This window comes from Chiloscyllium plagiosum, unplaced genomic scaffold (assembly GCF_037043375.1).
Source record: "Chiloscyllium plagiosum isolate Xiang-an unplaced genomic scaffold, Cpla_swu_hap1 HiC_scaffold_42, whole genome shotgun sequence".
Lineage (NCBI taxonomy): Eukaryota > Metazoa > Chordata > Chondrichthyes > Orectolobiformes > Hemiscylliidae > Chiloscyllium > Chiloscyllium plagiosum.
This window is the reverse complement of record NW_028270180.1, coordinates 8,181,951-8,205,044: the sequence shown is the minus strand read 5'-3', so window position 1 is coordinate 8,205,044 and position 23,094 is coordinate 8,181,951. Positions and strand designations below refer to the sequence as shown.

Genomic DNA, 23,094 nt, shown 5'->3' with positions numbered 1-23,094 from the left:
CCAGGATGGATTTGAGTATCTCTATGTGCTGTACGTTTCTGCGATATGTAACAGAATGGTAATCAGGATGCAAGTAACAAGATGAAGTTTTAAAAAACACAATTTATCTCATGGTTCAAAAAAAAAGTACTGGGAGATGGTGGCCTAGTGGTATTAATACTGGACTGTTAATCCAGAGACCCAGGTAACGTTTTGGGGACCTGGGTTCAATAAATATCTGGAATTAAGAGTCTAATGGTGACCATGAATCTACCGTTGATTGTCGAGAAACACCCATCTGGTTCACTAATGTCCTTTAGGGAAGGAAACTCCCATCCTTATTCGGTCTGGCCCACATGTGACTCCAGATAGACAGCAATGTGGTTGGCTATTAACTGCCCTCTGGGCAATAAATGTTGGCAAAGACAGTGACACACACATCCTGTGATTAATTTTTAAAAATCCAGTTTAAATTTAAGGAGACAGCTAGGCCAGCAAAGGGATACTCACTGAAACTTAATGTCTTGGCAGTGGTCCAGTTGTATTGTCAGTAGGCTAATAATCCAAAGGCCAGTAATGTTCCGGGGACCCGGGTTCAAATCCCACCACAGCAAATGATGGAATTCAATGAAAATCTAGAATTAATAGCTTAATAATAACCATCGTCAGTTGTTGTAAAAACCAAGCTAATGTCCTTTAAGGAAGCAAACCCTTACCCTGGTTTAGCCTACGTGTCTCTCCAGACCCGCAGACTCTTAACTGCCACCTTAATCGGCCTAGCAAGCCACTCAGCTGTGTCAAAGGACTAGTGATGGACATAAAAGCTGGCCTAGGCAGTAATGCCCACATTCCACAGGCAAATCTTTTTAAAAATTAAAGAAATGCTGGGATTTATAGTAACTTCCACTTTTACACCACTACTGGGTGAAGTCAACAGTCACAAAGTGAGGTATTAAATGCCAGGAGGTAGACCATTGGTCTTTAAACTTGGTCAAACAACGACTTTGGCTGCAACTCATGAAAAAAAAAGCAGTGACCTTTTGACTGTTTAAAAACATGCTCCTTTCCCCATCCACCAGGAGCTGGATACCTAGGTTCACCAACAAATGCAATGGCCCCTGACCACCAAGCATTAAGAGGGTACACTGTGATACAGCCAGGTAGCAAACTCTGAAGAGTGGAAGGGTGAGGAGCTCAGTGGTTCAAAAATTAAAACAGAAGCGTTATTATAGTAGAGAACAACCAAAAATAGATTATCTCAACACAAATAAAGCCAGAGTGACATTAAAAAAGCATCAGCAAATACAATGTAATTGAACGAAAATTTGAAGTATAAATTTTGAGTTTCATCACAAATGCATAATTGATTAACGTAGTGCACATTGCTCCAATCCAATCTATCCATTTGTCTACTATAATGTAGTCCATTTCTAATCCTAGGGATATGGAATCGATGTTGAGGCAGGTTACAGCATGCAGCATGCCCTGAAAAGCAGCATCCCATCCACTGAACGGATACACAAGCCAACCCCCTCGTTGGCTGCAATGAATAGCACAGATCCTCGCCGAATGTTGACTTCAGACGGGCTAGCTGTGCTTGTGGCTTCACCCCGAATGACCAGCAGGATACTTGCAGAATCAATGGAGGCTACCTTGTACCGTTTCACCGAACTTGGAACCTGGATTGAAGAAATTTTATTTAGGATTATAAAATTATCAGGTGATTATCAAAACTAACAGATTCAGCCCTTTTCACAGTAGGTATTATTCAGGGAAGTTACAAACTTAGGTAGAATATAGCTCATCTCACAGTTTTGAATGTTTTGTATAATTCTGACCTCGACAATACACGGGGAACACAAAGTACTGGAGAAAGTACAATTAAGATTTACTAGAATAATATTTTAACTGAGGAGGTTTAACTACCAGAAAGGATGGAACAAGCTGGAAATATTTTCTCTAGAAACCGAGAACAGACCAGCTGGCGGGATTCAAAACGATGACGGGACTTGCTAAGGTAGATGTTTTGAAGGGGGGGGGGGGGGGGAGATGGATGGATGGATAGAAAGAGAGTTGGGGAGAAACGAGGAAAGGGTAGGGGTGGGTAGAGGTAGGATACCAAAATCTAGGAGATCTAAATCATTGATAAATCCAGTATGGATCCAAGAGTAAATTCTTCAGATGGGGAAATGTGAAACTCATCACATGGTGTATTTCAGCAGATCAGAATAATTACATTTAACTAGAATAGTACAGGAGGGAGAAAAGATTAGAATAGGTCAACAGATTGAAATAACTAGAATGGGAAGCAGCTGGTGTGGTGGATTAACATCTATACTGACCTGTTGGGCTGAATATTCTGTTTTGTGTCATAAATTCAATGTAATGCAAAGTGATCATTTCACTGCGGGCTCATTGTTGTTAAACATTCTCCCCTCTCATCCAACACCAGTGCATGCACCTATACGAAGGTCTGCATTATGCAGCTTGTGTGGGAAGTCATCAGTTCCTTGTGGATCTACCGTGCAACTTGCTCTCAGCTCAAAACTGTCAGCATTTCTTTACACTCTCTCTTGGCTATCACAGCAAAATAGAAAGAGCATCTATGCAGAGCCAGAGCCAGAATGCAGATATACGCAAAGGTTCATCAATGAATGGCTGCAGAAGATCAAGCATTTGGCAATGGTACATTGACATTGATTGCAGCTTGAGCCATACCTCTATTTTTATCACTGTGAAATCGGGCACTGGAGGGTCATACAGAGAAACACATGGATCACAAGGATCCCGAACAGATGGAAAGATCTTCTCCCTTGCTGGTGCAGGTATGTAATTGAGCATTTCACAAAGGGTCTGAACATCAATGAATTTTGGAGTGAGCCCAGCTCGCACAGTATTATCAGAACATGCCATACATTCTATACAATCTAGAAAGGAAAATAAAGTTAATCAACACCTGCTCATTATTCACATACTATCACTTACATATCTCTCAGCAATTAGAGCCAAATAGCTGATGTGTTAGTTGCAGAATTTGAAAAATGCATATTCGCACTATACAAGTGGTGGGTAATCCTCATCCCTCTGACATTTAATGGCATTCCAATGCTGAATCCTCCATCAACGTCCTGGGGGTTATCACTGACCAGAAACTAAACTGAGCAAGCTATATAAATATAATGATTATGATTAGGTTGGAGACTTGGAATTCTGTGGCAAGTCACCCATCCCCTAACTCTCCAAAGCCATCTATCATCTACAAGGTCAAAAGTCAGGAGTGCAATGGAATACTCATCACTTGCTTAGATGAATGCAGCTCTAACAACATTCAAGAATCTTAACGCTATACAGAACTATACTTCAATAGCTCTGCATGACTGGTTCTCATACACCAACTCCAACATTCACACCCTCCAATACCAACTCAGTGGCAGCAGTGTGTACTATTTGCAGGAGCCATAGCAACACTCCTTTGACATCACCTGCCAGACCTACAAACCGAAAGGCCAAGAGCAAGTGATGCATGGGAGCGCCAGCATTTGCAAGTTCTTCCACAGACTACAAAACATCCTCACATGGAACTATATCAGTGTTTCTTCACTACCTCTTGGTCAAAATGCCGAATTCCATCCCTATCAGTACTGTAGGTGTATCAACACCACATAAATTGAGTAGTTCAAGGAGGCAACTCACCCACTGATAAGTGGCAGATGGAGTTTATATAAATGTGAGGTGCTGCTTTTTGGGACAGCAAACCTTAGCAGGACTTATACACTTAATGGTAAGGTCCTAGGGAGTGTTGCTGAACAAAGAGACCGTGGAGTGCAGGTTCATAGCTCCTTGAAAGTGTAGATAGGATGGATTAGACGGCATATGGTATGCTTTCCTTTATTGGTCAGAGTATCGAGAACAGGAGTTGGGAGGTCATGCTGCGGCTATACAGGACATTGGTTAGGCCACTGTTGGAATATCACGTGCAATTCTGGTCTCCTTCCTACCAGAAAGATGTTGCCAGGGTTGGAGGTTTTGAACTATAGGGAGAGGTTGAATAGGCTCGGGCTGTTTTCCCTGGAGCTTCAGAGACTGAGGGGTGACTTTATAGAGGTGTATAAAATCATGAGGGGCATGGATAGGATAAATAGACAAAGTATTTTCCCTGGGGTGGGGGAGTTCAGAACAAGAGGGCATAGGTGAGAAGGGAAAGATATAAAACAGGCCTAAGGGGCAACTTTTTCACGCAGAGGGTGGTACGTGTATGGCATGAGCTGCCAGAGGAAGTGGTGGAGGAGGCCAGTACAATTGCAACATTTAAAAGGGATCTGGGTTTGGAGGGATATGGGTTGGGTGCTGGCAGGTTGGGATATCTGGTCGGCATGGACAGGTTGGACCAATGGGTCTGTTTCTGTGCTGTACATCTCTATGACTTTATGACTCTGTGACCCATATCTTCTCAATGACAAGTAGGAATGGGCAATAAATTCCAGCCTAGCCAGCCACGTTCACAATTTAATTCAAGAATTCAAGTAGTAGTACAGATGTCGACATAATCATTCTAAATGGTGCAAGTTACTAAAAATTGTTCACACTTCCAACTATCAAAAATTATTTCCCGCTATCACCTTATTAGTCAACACTTTTGCGTCAACATTTGACACGGTTGATTGCCAGGTCAAAAATAATAGGAACACAGCACAGGAAAAATACAATTTACAATATAATCTTCTGCAATGCTTAACTATTACTTGAAATTCTGCCCACTGGTCACCCATACAAGTCAAAACAACTCTCCAAACCCAGTCCAAACAGAGGACATTTAAAAAATTCTGTTTTCTATATTTCCAGAGTTTAAATAAAGCCAAATGACAACAATTATGTTTTTCTCAAAATGCGGGGGTAGAGTTTGACACCAATAATATAACAATGAAACATGAACCAATCAAAACATTAAACATAATTGAGTTAATGGCACCACTCATCATTCCTGTCCTGCCAATTTGTAAAGAGGTCTTTAGTCTTACCTCCATAAAGGTAAGCATGGGGTTCATTGGCTCCCAGAAACATGGCTTCTCCAGGTTGCAGTTTCACTAGGTTTAGAAAGTAGATGACAAAACACCCAACATCCCCTGGAAACTGGGAGTGCAACCGTAGCAAGAGCTCACCATTACTTCCTGTAGTGTCCTTTCCTGCAGCATCTATAGAAGATGTCGCTGTTAGTTTTGAACTGTTGCATGCACTTCATTAATAATTAGAATGGCAAACACTAAAATCCGCAAACATAAAAATGTCACAAACATAAAGCACAATAAGCGGGGATCCAAGATGGCGGCGACCCAGTAAGACTGAGTCTATAGTGCTCCTCCCAAGACTTGGGCACAGTGGGTCACCTACCCCCTACCAAGCTCACCAAATAATTTATAAATCATTTATAATAGTTTAGTAACTCAATTAGTTGTGTAATATTACATTTAAGCAACTTTATCCTAAGTTAAAATGACTAAAGGAAAGGGAGCCCACAGCTCTCAGCAAGCAGGAACCCCTCCCCCACACTCTCCAGCTGCAGCAGAGGCGTCCACAGCCGCCCCGGGGGACTTACCTACAGTAGCAAGTCTTGCAGAAATGCTTTCCAAGCTTGACTCGAAGATCGATGCATTTATCGTCGAATCCAGGAATCGTTGGGAGTCGCTCTCGGCCACGCTGCAGAAGCACGACCGTGAAATTGAAGAAATTCAACGCCGAGTCGGAGGGGCGGAGCTAAAGGCCGCGACCTCGGAGACAACCGCTCAATCGGCTGTGGATCAGGTCCAGACTCTCGAGCAGCGAGTCCGGACCTTGGAAAATCATATTGACGACCTCGATAATCGAGGTTGTCGAAAAAATATTCGTTTGCTGGGCCTTCCCGAACAGGAAGAGGAAGGCCAGCTTACAGCATTCCTGGAGCAGTGGCTGCCACAACTTTTAAATCTGCAAGCTGGATCAGGCCAGGTAAGGGTGGAATGGGCCTACCGGGTAGCAATACGCGGGCCCGGCTTGAACCAGCGCCCATGCCCGGTCCTGTTCCGGCTGCAGAGCTACAGGGAGAGGCAGATACTCCTGGAAGCCTCTAGAAATCTCGGAAAAGACCCCCAAGCTATGATCTACAAAGGATCCAAGATCATGCTATTTCAGGACTTTTCCCCGGCTCTGGTTCGAAAGAGGAAGGCATTCGACGAGGCGAAGAAGCGTTTAAGGGACTTAAATGTACAGTACTCCTTACGCTACCCAGCGATGTTACGCTTTAACCATGAAGGATCTGTATATAACTTTGGATCACCAGAAAAGGCTAAGGAATTCTTGGACTCTCTTAGATAAACTGTAGGACATAATGGATGTTGGTCTGCCTTCCCCCCCCCCCCCCCCGTTTTGGTTTATATCCCCTCCCTTTTTTTTTCTTACCTTATTGCTTAATATTATTATGGGGGGTGGGGAGAGGGATTTGATTTTCTCCCCCCCCCCCCTTGGAGTTGTTTTCTGTTATTATTTTATGTATATATGAGGGGTATATGTATATGTGTGTGTGTGTGTGTGTGTATGTATGTATATATATATATATATATATATATGTATGTGTATGTATATATATATATATGTATATATAAGCTGGGGGATTTGGTTAATGTTGGTGGGGGGAGGTGGTTACCTTATTCGATTTTACCTCTGTCTTTAGGAGCGGGGTTGTTTTTCCCTTCGTTATTTTGTATTATCATATTTAATTATTATTTGTTGAACTGGTAATTTTATAGTTATATGTTTATATATGGTATTAACATTACCAAATATACCCAGGTGTTGGTAGGGGTGGGGGTGGGGTGCTCACTGTTAACTCTAGCTTTGTATTATATTTGAATTTTCCTCATTTTATTGAGGAGTGCCTGGGTCAAGGGTGGGGCATTGGTTGGGAGAGGATGAGGGATTTTTGGAGAGGAAGTGATGCCCCCTGGGAACAAGGGGGAAAGTCTCCACTTAGATAAGTTTTATATTTTTTTTATTTAGAAATAGTTTTTTACTGTATTGTTGTGGGTGTATTAAAGAGGGTTTATTTTTGTAAATTTTACATGTTCCATGCTCGGGATGTTCTGGATAGGGTTCCCCCTCCCGAGGGGTCTCGGATTGGCCCAGAGGATTATGGTTGATCAATCGGTTAAGTGGTGCACCTGGAATGTCAAGGAGAGTAATTTGCCACTTAAAAGGAAGAAAATATTATCAAATCTTAAGAAGGAAAGAGTTGATATAGCTCTCCTACAGGAGACACACCTGTCAGATAAAGAACACTTGAAATTACGACAGGGCGGATTTGATCAGGCCTTTTTTTCTTCTTTTAGCTCAAAAAGCAGGGGAGTTGTTATTCTTGTTCGGAAGAATTTCCCTTTCAAAATCCTAAAGCAGATAAAAGACGAATCTGGACGATATATCTTGATTAAAGCTCTCATAAATGGAGAGGAATATGGGATTTTAAATTTGTACTGCCCCCCGGCACACCCCTTTAAATTTATAATGGAAGCCTTTTCAAAATTGATGGCTTTTGATGCCCGTCATATAATTATAGGGGGAGACTTTAATTGTATTATGGATCCGGAAATAGACAGGATTCCCAAGAGTACTGCAGGAGTATCTCCCAGATCTAGACAATTGATGGATCTGAACAAAGAATTAGGATTAGTAGATGTATGGAGATGTCTTCATCCACAGGGTAGAGATTTTTCTTTCTACTCTAATCCACATAAATGTCATACCAGAATTGATATGTTTTTTGCCCCCTCAATTTTTTTAAATTCCATATCATCCTGTAAAATAGGTAATATAGCAATTTCTGACCACGCTGCTGTATATATGGAAACTAAGGCGAGGAACAGTGGGACATCCCCTCGGCATTGGCGTATGGACCCCTTCTTAATGAAAGATAGTAAATTTGTAAAGTACTTCTCTCAAGAATTTAAAACTTTTTTAGAAATTAATTCAGGTACAGCTAGCAACCCGTCAATGATGTGGGAGACCATCAAAGCTTACACGCGAGGCTTGATCATCTCCTACTCAGCGTCCCAGAAGAAATTAAAGGGAGAACAACAGCGTCTGCTTGAAGCCCGCTTAAAAGCGGCTGAAACAGCATACACTGATAGACCCTCTATTATTAAATTGCAAAGGATTACAGCTCTTAGGACAGCTCTAAATACTACACTTACTCAAACGGCTAAGAGGGAAATATTATTTGCAAAGCAAAGGTTATATGAATATGGCGACAAACCGGGTAGATACTTAGCATTTCTTGCAAAGAAAAAAAAGGCCCCTCAGACTATTATGTCTATCAAGGAAAGTACGGGTATTTTGACTCATGATCATAAAAAGATTAATGCGACCTTTAGAAAATTCTATTCTGAGTTATATAAATCACAGGATTGTGAAGATAGGACGAAGAGGATGCAGTCATTTTTTAAAAATTTGACTTTTCCAGACCTAACTCCGGAACAAGTATCGGTCCTAAATGCTCCTCTTACACCCCAAGAAATAGTTGATGCAATTAGGCACCTTCAAAATGGTAAGACGCCGGGCCCAGATGGCTTTCAAGCTGAATTCTATAAAGAATTTACAGAAATACTGGTTGGTCCACTTATGGACATGTATAACTATGCATATAGTCAGGGCTGTCTCCCGCCTTCGCTGAAAGAGGCAAATATCTCTCTTATCCTCAAAAAAGGAAAGGACCCAGAAGATTGTACATCATACAGACCAATATCCTTGCTAAATGTAGATTTTAAAATCCTCTCTAAAACGTTAGCACTGAGATTAGAAAGGATACTGCCACATATTATAAAGGAGGATCAGACGGGGTTTATTAAGGGCCGTAGATCATCCAATAATGTTAGAAGGGCTCTGAATATGATTCAAGCTTGTCATCAGGGAAAGATACCAGGAGTAGTGGTTTCATTAGACGCGGAAAAGGCATTTGATAGGGTCGAATGGTCATATTTGTTTTACACATTGGAGAGGTTTGGTGTTGGACAGGTGTTTACCAAATGGATCTCAACATTGTATAGTGATCCCAAAGCAGTTGTGGTTACCAATGGATTAGGCTCGGATAGCTTCAGTGTGGGTAGGGGCTGCCGTCAGGGATGTCCCCTCTCGCCATTGTTATTCACGCTAATAATTGAACCACTAGCAGAAGCTATACGAGCTGATCCTAATATAGTGGCCCCAAGGATTGGTACAGGTAAACATAAAATTACCATTTATGCAGATGATGTTGTTCTATTCCTCAGTAACCCTTTGATGTCCATACCTCGCTTAATCCAAATTATTAATACATTTAGTGCATTCTCAGGCTATAAAATTAATTTTTCAAAATCGGAGGCTATGCCAATGGGTGGCCTTGCTGTGATACCCCGCTTAGCGGACGGTTCCCTTTTTCCCTTTCGCTGGTCCCTGGAGGGTTTCTTTTATTTAGGCATTTTTATTACTCCAGTATTTGGTCAGTTGTATAAGGCTAATTTTGTGTATTTATTGGAAAGGATAAGGCAGGACCTCCAGCAATGGGGAGACCTGCCAATTTCCTGGTTGGGTAGAATAGCATTAATCAAAATGAATATCCTGCCCCGTCTCCTATATCCTATGAGAATGCTTCCGGTGATGCTGCCGAGGACAGCTTTATGTAAGTTATACGGCTGGCTGAGTTCCTTTATCTGGAACCATAGGCGGCCCCTCATTAAGCTGAAGAAGCTACAGCTTCCACAGGCAAGGGGTGGATTGGACTTCCCAGATTTTAGGAAATATCAATTAAGTTCCCTATTAAGTTACATAGCTGATTGGGTCTTGTCTGATCCACAATCAATCTGGTTGGACATCGAGGCTTCTCAAGTAAAATACCCACTTATTAACCTTTTATTCTCAGACAAGAGGAAAATCATTACAGATCACTGTAAAAACCCTATAATACTGAATACAATCAAGGCTTGGAATATAATGCGGCAAAATGAGGGTAATTCACATAAAACATCCCCCTATGCACCGATAGTGGGAGCATGGGGATTCCAACCGGGGTTAACAGATGCCACTTTTAAACTCTGGAGATCCAGGGGTATCTCATGTCTCGGGGATTTATTTAAAGATGGGGTCCTGATGTCTTTCGGACAGCTGCGTCAGAAATTCGGATTACCCAATGGAGACCTCTTTCGATACTTCCAAATTCGAGATTTTATACAGAAGAAGACTACGTTATTAGATAGTCTTTATAAATCCGATAGAGAATGTAATGTCCTATGACCAGTGGGGGTATCTTCCGTCAGTAATATTTATCATTTGCTACATGATGAAGTATCGGGAGATATGGATAATCTGCTTAAAACATGGGATCAGGATCTGGGACTAGAAATCTCCACAGAAACGTGGAATGATATCTGGGAAAATGCTAGAAGAGTTACTATTTGTAACAGAACCCAGGCTATCCAGCTGAAGATACTTCATAGGGCCCAAATAGCACCGGTTCGATTGGCAAAATTTAAGGCAGGAGCATCTCCAATGTGTCCCAAATGCAAAATAGAGGTGGGCACTCTTGTACATTGCTTATGGACCTGTCATAAGATCCGTAGATATTGGACTAAAGTAGCAAGCACCCTGACAGAAATTTTAGGAACAGAAATAAAAGTGGACCCCGTATCTCTCCTCTTGGGCTTTTCGAACTTTCCCTCCCTGGACACGTACGGGAAGAGACTATTTTCTATTCTTTCTTTCAGTGCAAGGAAAAATATTTTGATGAACTGGGTGGCGGAGGGCCCCCCTGGACTTTCAAATTGGCACAGACTAATTATGGAATGTATTCCCCTTGACTTCCTTACAAATATGGTGCACCGAAAGACCGAATTATTTTATAAAATATGGCAGCCCTTTTTGAATTACATAAATACAGATATTTCGGCTATCCTAACAAGGGCTTTTATTTAATTGAGACTACAAACCTGGCTGGTCCGCGGCCCCTCGGGGGAGGAATCCCGCACGAATACGGGTTTTATCATATCTGATGTTAACACATCCCGAGCATGTAAGAGACTTAAATATACACCCTGGTTAGTTGTAGGTTAGATTAGTAGATAGTTGAGTTTTGTTTGTTTGTTTTTTTTCTTTTCGGTTTTTTTTGTTGTTTTGTTTTTTTTTTGTCAAATTTTGGCTATTGTATATTTGAGCTAATTGTATATCAATATTTATATCTGAGAGTTTTGTTTATTTTTGTAAACTTGTAAAAATGTTAAATTTCTAATAAAAATATCTATAAAAAAATAATGCACAATAAGCAGAGGTTAGTTTTTTTCAGTTGGCTGACTATCAGCCTTATTGAAGGACATGCCTGAAATAGTGACCAGTCTTTCGTTGCAAAGCTAATTCCCTATTGTACAATTGCAGCATTTCCCTAAATAAGTTTATTTTTAGCATCTGGAGCTTTATGCAGAATTGCAACCACATGGAAGTCAGGATAGCTCTCCATTGACCAGAGAAGGTTAAAAGGAACTTTTAAGAGATGCATTCAAAATCATGGATGGCTTTGAGAAAAGAAAAATGGTTTCTACCAGAGGAGTATCAGTAGTGACAATAAACAAATTTAAGAATAATTAATAAAAGTGCCAGATGGGTGATGTAGAGAATTTTTCTTCATGCAGCAAATCATTATGAATTGCAATGCATTCTGAAACAATTTCAAAAAAGAATTGTATAAATATTGAAAAAGAACAAATATTGCAAGGATATGAAGAAAGATGACAGAGTGGGATTAACTTGATGATTCTTTCAGTGTCAGGGCAGGAACAACAGGTTCAATGGCCTGCTTTTGTGCTGCAAGATTCAATTATTTAATTATAGGTCACAGTCACTAAATGGCAGCTTGGTTAACTTGGTAACACTTTCTGTTCAAGCCACATTTCAGGTTTAAGCTCAACTGCAATGCAATAGAGAGAGCAGGACTGTCACTACCTTGTGGGTAAGAGATTTAGGCACTGGTAATCCTGTGAATGCAGATCACAGTGCATCACTTCAAGGGAAGGTTGCCTTCGTAGTGTCATAGATAATATCACTGTCTCACCAACATCCATTATTAATTCATCTTATTAATGTTGGTGGGATCTTACCATGAGAGGTTCTAAACAGAGGCAGTCCATTTAGGACAGAGATGAGGAGGAATTTCTTTACTCAGAGGGTTATGAATCGTTGAAATTTTCTACCCTACAGGATGGTGGAGAGTTATTGAGAATGTTAATGATGGAGGTTGAGATATTTCTACACATTAAAAACACCGAGAGATTCATGGAGAGTGCAGGAAATGATACTGAAGATCAGTCAAAATCTCATTGAATTGTGCAGCAGACTGAATGGCCTCCTTCTACTCCTATTTTATATGTTAAGTGCAGTAAAATGGCTATCACATACTTGCAAACCAGTAACTGCATTTCAAGTAATTGCCAGCAAGTCATTTCCGACAGCTGGGATTTGGTAGGTAAATGCAAATATTTGTTTAAGAGTTCCATATGACGACAAGCTTACATAAAAATGTTTAAGAAATATTGCACAATAAACACTAGCTTAGTGAGTGCAAGCTAATTTACATTTGACTTTAACTATTTTCTTCAGGCGGATTATTAATGTAACAAACCTTCTTGCAACACCCTCTTCACCAACATGTTCAGCTGATCAATAAAGGTTTTTTTTTCACAGTTCATCATTCGGGTAAAGCATTTCTTCAAAGCATCAGATACGTGACGTGGGTCACCAGTGTTATTTTCAAGCACTTCGGCAGCTTCGTTGCCAATGACTGTACGGAATTCCGGGACGTCTGCAACAAAGCAAAGTGTCTCAAGAGAAGGGAACCAGTGCAGGTCAGACATTTGTTCAGTTTCCATCTGAAAGAGGAAGGCTAGATAATACTTTGGGTGTAACACTACAAAATGATGAAGATAGTTGGGACAAGGAATAGCAACTAAAATTCCTGCTTGTATTACCAATAATGATCGAAATGCATAGCGCAACTCTTGATTGAGGAGGACAGACTTAAGAGGAAGGGCACACATTGTTGAGTATCTATATCTGAACTTTTAGAAGAGCATGTTACACAAGGAAGTGGAGGTTGCTGTTTTAATGAGGAATCATGATCAATCCAAGATACTACCATTAGGAAAAGAGATGAAAGGACAATGCAAGTACACTATCTCAAATCCAGCTACCCCAAACTGACTTAATCTCAAATACTTTTTGAAAAAATATTTAAGCTGAGAAAAATTTCTGACATAGGAAATGGGGACAAATAGGAAAGTGTTATTAAGTCCAATGCATTTAAAGTGAATCAATGTCAGCAACAACCTGGCAATTAAGATAAAGTGCTTTGCAATTACGTAACTGGTTTTCCTGCGTTCCTATTCACTAGCTTAAGGTTTTCCAATATGAATTAACATGGTCCAAACCTTTTGCTAAAAAAAACACGTTCCAAAATCTATCACAGTTTTCAGGCTGAGGTCAAGTAAGTCTTGAGAGTGTCTACTTATATCAGAAGATAAGAAACAAGGGGCATTAAGTCATTTTTTAAAAGTTGGATTTAATCATTGACAAACCAATGACTTTGGAAAATATTTGTGTTAATGTTATAAACAGATATCCCAGCTCTAAGGGTGCATTTTGATAATACAAAAGAACCTTTGGTTATACAGGACCTCACCACATCCTCAATTCATCATAAAGTTATTTACAGCTCAATGATGAGCACCCAGTATTTATGCAGATAAATTCAGCAATCAACTTGTCCTGTAATGTTTGACAAGTAGCATAAACATTTTTTTCAAACAGTGAACAGGAAAATCATTGGTACATCAACAATGCAGCTTTTCCTTATTAGATTAGATTACATTACAGTATGGAAACAGGCCCTTCGGCCCAACAAGTCCACACCGACCCGCCGAAGCGAAACTCCTTACATTTACCCCTTACCTAACACTACGGGCAATTTAGCATGGCCAATTCACCTGACCCTGCACATCTTTTGGACTGTGGGAGGAAACCGGAGCACCCGGAGGAAACCCACGCAGACACGGGGAGAACGTGCAAACTCCACACAGTCAGTCGCCTGAGGCGGGAATTGAACCCGGGTCTCAGGCGCTGTGAGGCAGCAGTGCTAACCACTGTGCCACCGTGCCGCCCGTATTACTGCACTGATATAATAGCCCATATGTCCTCCAGACTTCTATGAACCTTGAACAACCACCTTTGGTCTTGAAAATAAGAGTGCTACCAAATCAGATTACTAATAGCAACTTGGGGGAAATCTACACATTAAACAGGAGGGCTGATCTTTCAATATTGCTCCATGAGATTCCACGGCAGAACAACAAGGTAGTGTGTCTAGAATATGGAAAACAGTGTATAATCCAGAGGTCTCTGATTGAGATTCCCTACAGTTCTTACCAATACATGTCAGAAATCCTCTTACTTTTCAGAAATCCAATAATTTCCTCCACTGGTCTAAATCCACACAGCCCTTCAAATGGAGTCAGTGCAATCGCCATTTCTGGTTTGTGATTTTTATCCGGATAGCGATCCGGAAACTGAGTGTGCAGTTTTACTGCTAATTCCTGAAAAAGACACAAACTTTGTTAAACTGTGAATTATGCAGTGCTGAATGATCTAAGAGAAGATAGTATAAAACTCCCAACAATTCAGTGTAGAGTGCTAATTCCTGTAAAAACATGTTATGCATATATTTTTCAAATGCTTAAGCTTTGAGACACAGAACAGGAACAGGATGATGCGCTTCAGAGTCCATCAAAATCTTATGATCAATCTCACTTTGACCAAACGGTGTGGAAACATAAATTTACCCCAATAACGTAGGTGGTGGTGTGCTTCAATATTTCAAGCAAATTCCTTACTAAATGCATTTGCTACACATTCATGACTCTGTAAACAGTAAAAAAAAGGACTTTTATTTAAATAATCTTTGACTGCCTTAACTCAAGGTTTAGGAGAGACCATCTTGACATGCCCATGTAAATAAAAACCAGGTGTACTTGGAAGTTTGCAACAGTTAAGTTAATGATAGTTTAACAGGAGAATCGACGTTTCGGGCATTAGCCCTTCTTCAGGAATGAGGAAAGTTGGTCCAGCAGGCTAAGATAAAAGATAGGGAGGAGGGACTTGGGGGAGGGGCGTCGGAAATGTGATAGGTGGAAAGAGGTCAAGGTGAGGGTGATAGGTCAGACTGGGGTGGGGGCGGAGAGGTCGGGAAGAAGATTGCAGGTTAGGAAGGCGGTGCTGAATTTGATGGATTTGACTGAGACAGGCTGGGGGGAGGGGAAATGAGGAAACTGGTGAAATCCGAGTTCATCCCTTGTGGTTGGAGGGTTCCTAGCCGGAAGATGAGGCGTTCTTCCTCCAACCGTCGTTTCGCTGTGGTCTGACGATGGAGGAGTCCAAAGACCTGCATATCCTTGGTGGAGTGGGAGGGGGAATTGAAATGTTGAGCTACAGGGTGGTTGGGTTGGTTGGTCCGGGTGTCCCAGAGGTGTTCCCTGAAACGCTCCGCAAGTAGGCGGCCCGTCTCCCCAATATAGAGGAGGCCACATCGGGTGCAAAGGATGCAATAGATGATGTGTGGAGGTACAGGTGAATCTGTGGCGGATATGGAAGTTTCCTTTCGGGCCTTGGAGGGAGGTGAGGGGTGAGGTGTGGGCGCAAGTCTTTCACCTCCTGCGGTTGCAGGGGAAGGTGCCGGGAGTGGAGGTTGGGTTGGTGGGGGGTGTGGATCTGACGAGGGAGTCACGGAGGGAGTGGTCTTTACGGAATGCTGATAGGGGAGGGGAGGGAAATATATCCTTGGTGGTGGGGTCCGTTTGGAGGTGGCGGAAATGACGGCGGATGATGCACTGTACATGGAGGTTAGTGGGGTGGTAGGTGAGGACCAGTGGGGTTCTGTCCTGGTGGCGGTTGGAGGGGCGGGGTTCAAGGGCGGAGGTTCGGGAAGTGGAAGAGATGCGGTGGAGGGCATCGTCGACCACGTCGGGGGGGAAATTGCGGTCCTTGAAGAAGGAGGCCATCTGGGATGTGCGTTTTTGGAACTGGTCCTCCTGGGAGCAGATGCGGCGGAGTCGAAGGAATTGGGAGAATGAGCAGATGCGGCGGAGTCGAAGGAATTGGGAGAATGAGCAGATGCGGCGGACCGCTCCCAGGAGGACCAGTTCCAAAAACGCACATCCCAGATGGCCTCCTTCTTCAAGGACCGCAATTTCCCCCCCGACGTGGTCGACGATGCCCTCCACCGCACCTCTTCCACTTCCCGATCCTCCGCCCTTGAACCCCGCCCCTCCAACCGCAACCAGGACAGAACCCCACTGGTCCTCACCTACCACCCCACTAACCTCCATGTACAGCGCATCATCCGCCGCCATTTCCGCCACCTCCAAACGGACCCCACCACCAAGGATATATTTCCCTCCCCTCCCCTATCAGCATTCCGTAAAGACCACTCCCTCCGTGACTCCCTCGTCAGATCCACACCCCCCACCAACCCAACCTCCACTCCCGGCACCTTCCCCTGCAACCGCAGGAGGTGCAAGACTTGCGCCCACACCTCCCCCCTCACCTCCCTCCAAGGCCCCAAAGGAAACTTCCATATCCGCCACAGATTCACCTGTACCTCCACACATATCATCTATTGCATCCTTTGCACCCGATGTGGCCTCCTCTATATTGGGGAGACGGGCCGCCTACTTGCGGAGCGTTTCAGGGAACACCTCTGGGACACCCGGACCAACCAACCCAACCACCCTGTAGCTCAACATTTCAATTCCCCCTCCCACTCCACCAAGGATATGCAGGTCTTTGGACTCCTCCATCGTCAGACCACAGCGAAACGACGGTTGGAGGAAGAACGCCTCATCTTCCGGCTAGGAACCCTCCAACCACAAGGGATGAACTCGGATTTCACCAGTTTCCTCATTTCCCCTCCCCCCAGCCTGTCTCAGTCAAATCCATCAAATTCAGCACCGCCTTCCTAACCTGCAATCTTCTTCCCGACCTCTCCGCCCCCACCCCAGTCTGACCTATCACCCTCACCTTGACCTCTTTCCACCTATCACATTTCCGACGCCCCTCCCCCAAGTCCCTCCTTCCTATCTTTTATCTTAGCCTGCTGGACCAACTTTCCTCATTCCTGAAGAAGGGCTAATGCCCGAAACGTCGATTCTCCTGTTCCCTAGATGCTGCCTGACCTGCTGCACTTTTCCAGCAACACATTTCCATCTCTGATCTCCAGCATCTGCAGACCTCACTTTTTCCTTAATGATAGTTTAGTTTGGCAGAGATACAGTTGATCAGTCACCTTAGCTGGAATTAAAAGTACCAGGGATAAAAGAAGAGCTCGTCAACATTCAACGACTTTAAAAAAGGACTAAAATTTGAACCTTTTGCTCCATATTAGGAAACACTAATTTCCGTGCTTAATCATTGTGAACTACAGCCCAACATATTCTCTTTCATTCCGAACCACTGATTTTGTCGAGGTAACAAATTAAGCAGCTCATTATTCTACAGAAATTACTTTTTCTAAATTTGTGTTCAGTGACTTGCCCCATCAAAATGTCCACAGTTGGATCCAATTAACAACGTTATCCAAGACCAAACTGGGACCCATGACGGAATACTAGAATTCATTAGGTTTCTGTCAATCTTGAGCAGAGCAAGCATCAGGTTTTGACAGTCGCTACTTTCTTATCTAAAGAATGTGTTTCTTCATTTTGCTGGATCCCAATAGAATAATTATTCTGAAACAAAAGAACCAGCTTCTCGTGGACAACTGCTCCCATCTTTAAAAGTCAGAAGGGGCATCTGCAAATGCATCAACACTTGGGGATGCAACTCACTGCTGAAGATAGTATGTTTTGTCTTCAACTCAATAATCTTTGAAATGACATTTACCGCTGCAAATTAGGTTTTCCTCTCAAATTCTGAACAAGACTGCATTTTTAAGATTCTGAGCGTACAAAAAAAAATTTCCGGATCAAACCAAGTGTAGAATCTATGTAACATGATATTTGCCCAGTTGACTAGAAGCAGTTAACCGTTTCTTCACTTACTTTGGTTGGATGAGCTTGAATAGATAACGAAATGTTGACCGAAAGCACCTTGAACAGAAAGGGAAGCTGCCCTTGGAAAATATCTTTCACCTTTGACCCTAAACAGTCAGGATGCTTGGCAATCCATTCCCCAAGAGTCTTCTGAGGAATTCTGTTGTCGCAGATAATGGCATCCCCTTTGGGATGCGCTCCCATCCATAACTATTAGAAAATTATAACAAATTTTAAAAATTACTTTTCAGCTCATCATTCCTGTATTTTCCTTAATTATTTTACACATTTTAGTGTTCTTGTGCTGTCAATGCTATTCATTAACAAGGTAACACCACAAAAAAACTGCAACATGTTGGGAATAATTTCATGTGAGCAGATTTATTTTATAAACGCTGCCATTTGAAATTAACAGCATTCCTTAATTCCCAAATGAACTGCAGGAGGCCCAGTGTTGGCCAAAGCAGGGAAGGAGGCTTTACCACACAACAGATTTGTTTGCTTCTCATATCTTAGTCATTCAGAACACCGAGTGCTGAATTAATATTTCAGCAGGAGGAATAATTCTTTTCTGTATCAGTCAATGAGTAAGTTAGCAAGTCGAGCAAACCGTTTTATGCTGGTATTTGTTGGGGTGCAGAATTGTTGGCCTGAGTACAAACTGAATTAAATTGAACCCTTTTGCCAAGATATTAGATAAATAAAGATTAGCAAGGCCAAATCATCAGCACACACCTACTTGAACAGGTCTGTTTAACATCTTGCAAAAAGATGACAATACAGCTTTTGTCACATAGCACAAAAGTGTCATCATAGATTAATCTTTGAAATTAACACAAAGGTCTGAAAGTGGAAATGCCTACTGCTGAATCATATTGATTTATTCTTGAGAGGGAGCTCCAAGCACAGCATCACAGAGTGGGACAGTGGCCTCATATGAATGACCCACGTTACCAAGCTTCTGATCTGCCCAACTTCCAAGCACAACTGCTGAGCGAAAAAATCTGAACACTCCACTGCACAATCGCTGGATACCTGGCTCAAAGCAGCGCTGATAGAGGCCAGACAGGCATCAGCATTACGATGCACAGCTGCCAAGGAGCAGGGAAATAAAGCTCACTCACACCAAAGAAGAGTTACTGACATCACAACGCTCTCTGAAAGTTGACCCCATGTACCTCCACGTAAAAACAACCACCTTGGATTTTGTATGAAGTGAAGAAAACTAAAGTACCTCAGCATAGGGTTTCTCTTGCTCAATGGCTATAGAGGGATCATCACTTAAAGTGAGTTTTGCTACCTCACTCTCCAGGCCAACTTTCCCCCAGGCATAATGCTGCACGACACACTTCAGCGGGAACACTGAAGAAACAAAAAGATTGAAGATCGCTGTTGGTCTCTAAATTATAGTGCAACACTCAAGGTATGGTGATTGCTTGACACAGTGCATATTAGAATTAAGATACTGAACTTGATTTTAACTTTCAAATCAATTAGGCAATAAAAAGCTGCAAATTGAGACAATTTTGTTTTAAAACAAAGAACATTTTGAAATCATGTAAAAGTCAAATGGGGTCTAAATCAATGTGTTTGTTGATAGAGTTCTGGTTGGGAGTGCCATGCTTCTATGAATTCTAGGAGACATGTCCAGTGTGGGCAACCCTTGTCCTAGGACTGATGTGTTGTCCCAGATTTTGAGCCCACATACAATCTTTCAAATCGCCAGGTTCATTTTCCAATCAGAGAAAATGAGGACTACAGATGCTGGAGATCAGAGTCAAAACGTGTGGTGCTGGAAAAGCACAGCCATTCAGGCAACATCCAAAGAGGAGAGTTGACATTTCAAGCATTCCTCATGAACAGCTTATGCTCAAAACATCAACTTTCTTGCTCCTCAACTGGCTGTGCTTTTCCAGTGTCACACTTTTTGACTTATTTTTCATTAGGGAGGAGAAAGTGAGGTCTGCAGATGCTGGAGATCAGAGCTGGAAATGTGTTGCTGGAAAAGCGCAGCAGATCAGGCAGCATCCAGGGAACAGGAGAATCGACGTTTCGGGCATAAGGGCTTATGCCCGAAACGTCGATTCTCCTGTTCCCTGGATGCTGCCTGACCTGCTGCGCTTTTCCAGCAATACATTTCCAGCTTATTTTTCATTAGACCAACCAAGAGCAACGTGCATAAGACTAGAGTAGCGAATAGTTGGTGTGAACATTGCAATAAAGTAGGATGAGCACAAATCATTGGAGAAAAGAAGGTTCAGGGGTGACTTGATAGAGGTGTACAAGATGATTAGGGGTTTAGATAGGGTTGACAGTGAGAATCTTTTTCCACGTATGGAGTCAGCTATTACAAGGGGGCATAGCTTTAAATTAAGGGGTGGTAGGTATAGGACAGATGTTAGGGGTAGGTTCTTTACTCAGCGAGTCGTGAGTTCATGGAATGCCCTGCCAGTAGCAGTGGTGGACTCTCCCTCATTATGGGCATTTAAGCAGGCATTGGATAGGCATATGGAGGATAGTGGGCTAGTGTAGGTTAGGTGGGCTTGGATCGGCGCAACATCGAAGGCCGAAGGGCCTGTACTGCGCTGTATTCTTCTATGTTCTAAATCAACTGGCAGCAGCACTGCCCATGATTAATTGATACATATCCCCTTATAAAGTCCAATATAGTGGGAAAGGTGGGCAAGACGTTTTAGAAACAAAATCAAATGGTCAGAGCCTCCTCACTAAAGCAGAACTGCCTCATTAAACGGGAAGCTCTTTACAGCCACTTACTGAAGGAAATATTGACACATACTTCATCCAAAATACTGATAACAAGAAAGATTGGTAGTTCAGGAAGTGAGTGGCTTGTGCAAGGTTTCTGAGAAGGCATTTGTATTGCTTTTCCCAACAAAGCAGTAAAAATCCTGGAAGGCCAGCAAATTAAGAATGTTCTAAATGCATGTTTGCTCGCTGAGCAGGAAGATTCGTTTTCAGATGTTTCATCACCACATGAGGTAACATCATCAGTGAGCCTCTGGTGAATCGCTGATGTTGTGACCCACTTTCTATTTATATGTTTAGGTTTCCTTGGGTTGGTGATGTCATTTCCAGCTCTTTGTTTCAGAGGGTGGTAGAATAGGGTCTAAATCAATGTGTTTCATGATAGGGTTCTGTTGGAGTGCCATACTTCAAGGAATTCTAGGAAGCTTGTGCAGTGTGGGATCCCTTGTCAGAGGACTGATGTGTTGTCCCAGTCAAAATGTTGTCCTTCCTCATCTGTATATAAGGATACTAGTAAGAGTGGGTCATGTCTTTTTGTGGCAAGTTAACGTGCATGTATCCTGGTGGCTAGCTTCCTTGCTAAAACTGTAACAACATTACATTGGACAAACAGGCAGAAAGCTAGCCACCAGGATATTTAAATATCAACTAGTCACAAAAAGACATGACCCACTCTCACTAGTATCCTTACATACAGATAAGGAAGGACACCACTTCGAGTGGGACAACAGATCCATCTTTGGACAAACCAAACAGAGACATGCACAAGAATTCCTAGAAGCATAGCACTCAAACCAGAAGTCTATCAACAAACATTGATTTAGACCCCATCTACCACCCTCTGAGAAAAAGAACCAGAAGTGACAACAACCCAAGGAAACCTAAACACAAATAGAAAGCAGGTCATAACACCTACGCTTCACCACAGGCTCACTGATGTTAGCTAATATGGTGAAGAAACATCTGAGTATAAACCTTCCAGCTCAGCAAGTAAACTTACATCCAGAACCTAACCTGAGCAACAAATCTTCTCAAAACTTACTAATTAAGAATGCTCTCAACTGGCTGTGAGAGGGTGGATAGGATGGGAGGGGAGATGAGGAAGGATTTGGAAAGGGGGGGGGGGGGGGGAGAGAAGGAGAGGATAAAAGGGGGCTGGAGGGAAGGTGAAGAACAGAGAGAGTGCTATTTGAACGGGGGGGCCCCACCGGACAGGGGGGGGAGCCACTGGACGGGGGGGGGGGGGGGGGAGCCACTGGACGGGGGGGGGGGGGGGGGGGGAGCCACTGGACGGGGGGGGGGGGGGAGCCACTGGACGGGGGGGGGGGCACTGGACAGGGGGGAGGGGGCAGGGGAGGGGGAGGGGGAGGGGGAGGGGGAGGGGGAGGGCCACCCCTGCCCCTGCCCCCCAAACACTGGACATGGCCCCCGCCGTGCCCCTACATACTGGACAGGGCCCCCCAGGCGGCAGGGAGGCAGCCCTTACTCTGACCTTTAAACCAACACAGCAGACCGCCCTCACTAAGGCCCGAATCCCACACTCCGGCCCACGGGCCCCCTGAATGCTCTGTATGACCGTGACTCGGCGCCACCAGTTCCCTGATATTAACCGAATTGAAATTCCGCCTCACCCTTCACCGCCGCCATCAGCCCGCTCCAGGCGACACGCGCCAAGCCGACGCGTCATCGCCGGGCCACGTAATCACGTGGAGGAGGGGCACGTGGCCGAGGTGGCTGCCGGGAATTGTAGTCCTTCCCTCAAAGTGGAGTTGGTTCTGGAGAACACAAAAACATAAAATGCTGGGAAAAAGAAACGGAGCAGTTTAGTCAGGCAACATTGTACAAAGATAAGCAGCAATTGTACAAAGTTTGCAGCAATTTTCTATTTTTCTTTCAGATTTCCAGCATCCACGTTATTCTCCTTTCCGATTTCTGCTCTGGATGAAATTGCAGTTTGAACTGATATGCTTTGCTGACTCTTTGTGCTTTCGTCAAATATCCGTTGGAGTGTAGGTGATCCATAATAGTCAGTTTTCTCAAACTAATTTAAATTGTTAACTGAAAATGTTACATTTTTCATGTAATTTATCATATTCTCTGGACTTCTAAAGCACTGCAAATTCTCCTTTGCAATTCTATATCTGTTATGCCAGAGACCAAAAAAACTGCAGATGCAAGAATCCAAGTTAGAGAAGCAGGAGACTGGAATAGCACAGCAAGCCAGGCAGCA

General features: G+C 43.0%; 1 protein-coding gene across 2 annotated transcripts; it reads right to left on the bottom strand.

Annotated features, from left to right (window-relative positions):
• Nucleotides 1–1,269: 1,269 nt before the first annotated feature.
• On the bottom strand, nucleotides 1,270–22,538 carry mpi (mannose phosphate isomerase). 2 transcript variants are annotated; one of them, XM_043680364.2, is made up of 8 exons: nucleotides 22,496–22,538; nucleotides 19,333–19,460; nucleotides 18,108–18,308; nucleotides 14,468–14,609; nucleotides 12,644–12,823; nucleotides 4,998–5,171; nucleotides 2,698–2,906; nucleotides 1,270–1,658 (listed from the first exon to the last, which is right to left on the bottom strand). In XM_043680364.2, exons 1-8 carry the CDS (start codon nucleotides 22,509–22,511, stop codon nucleotides 1,446–1,448), a joined length of 1,263 nt encoding a protein of 420 aa, XP_043536299.2. In that variant the 5' UTR covers nucleotides 22,512–22,538; the 3' UTR covers nucleotides 1,270–1,445. The 2 variants fall into 2 exon arrangements, with proteins under 2 accessions (XP_043536299.2, XP_087838337.1); XM_087982211.1 differs by lacking the exon at nucleotides 4,998–5,171.
• Nucleotides 22,539–23,094: the final 556 nt, after the last annotated feature.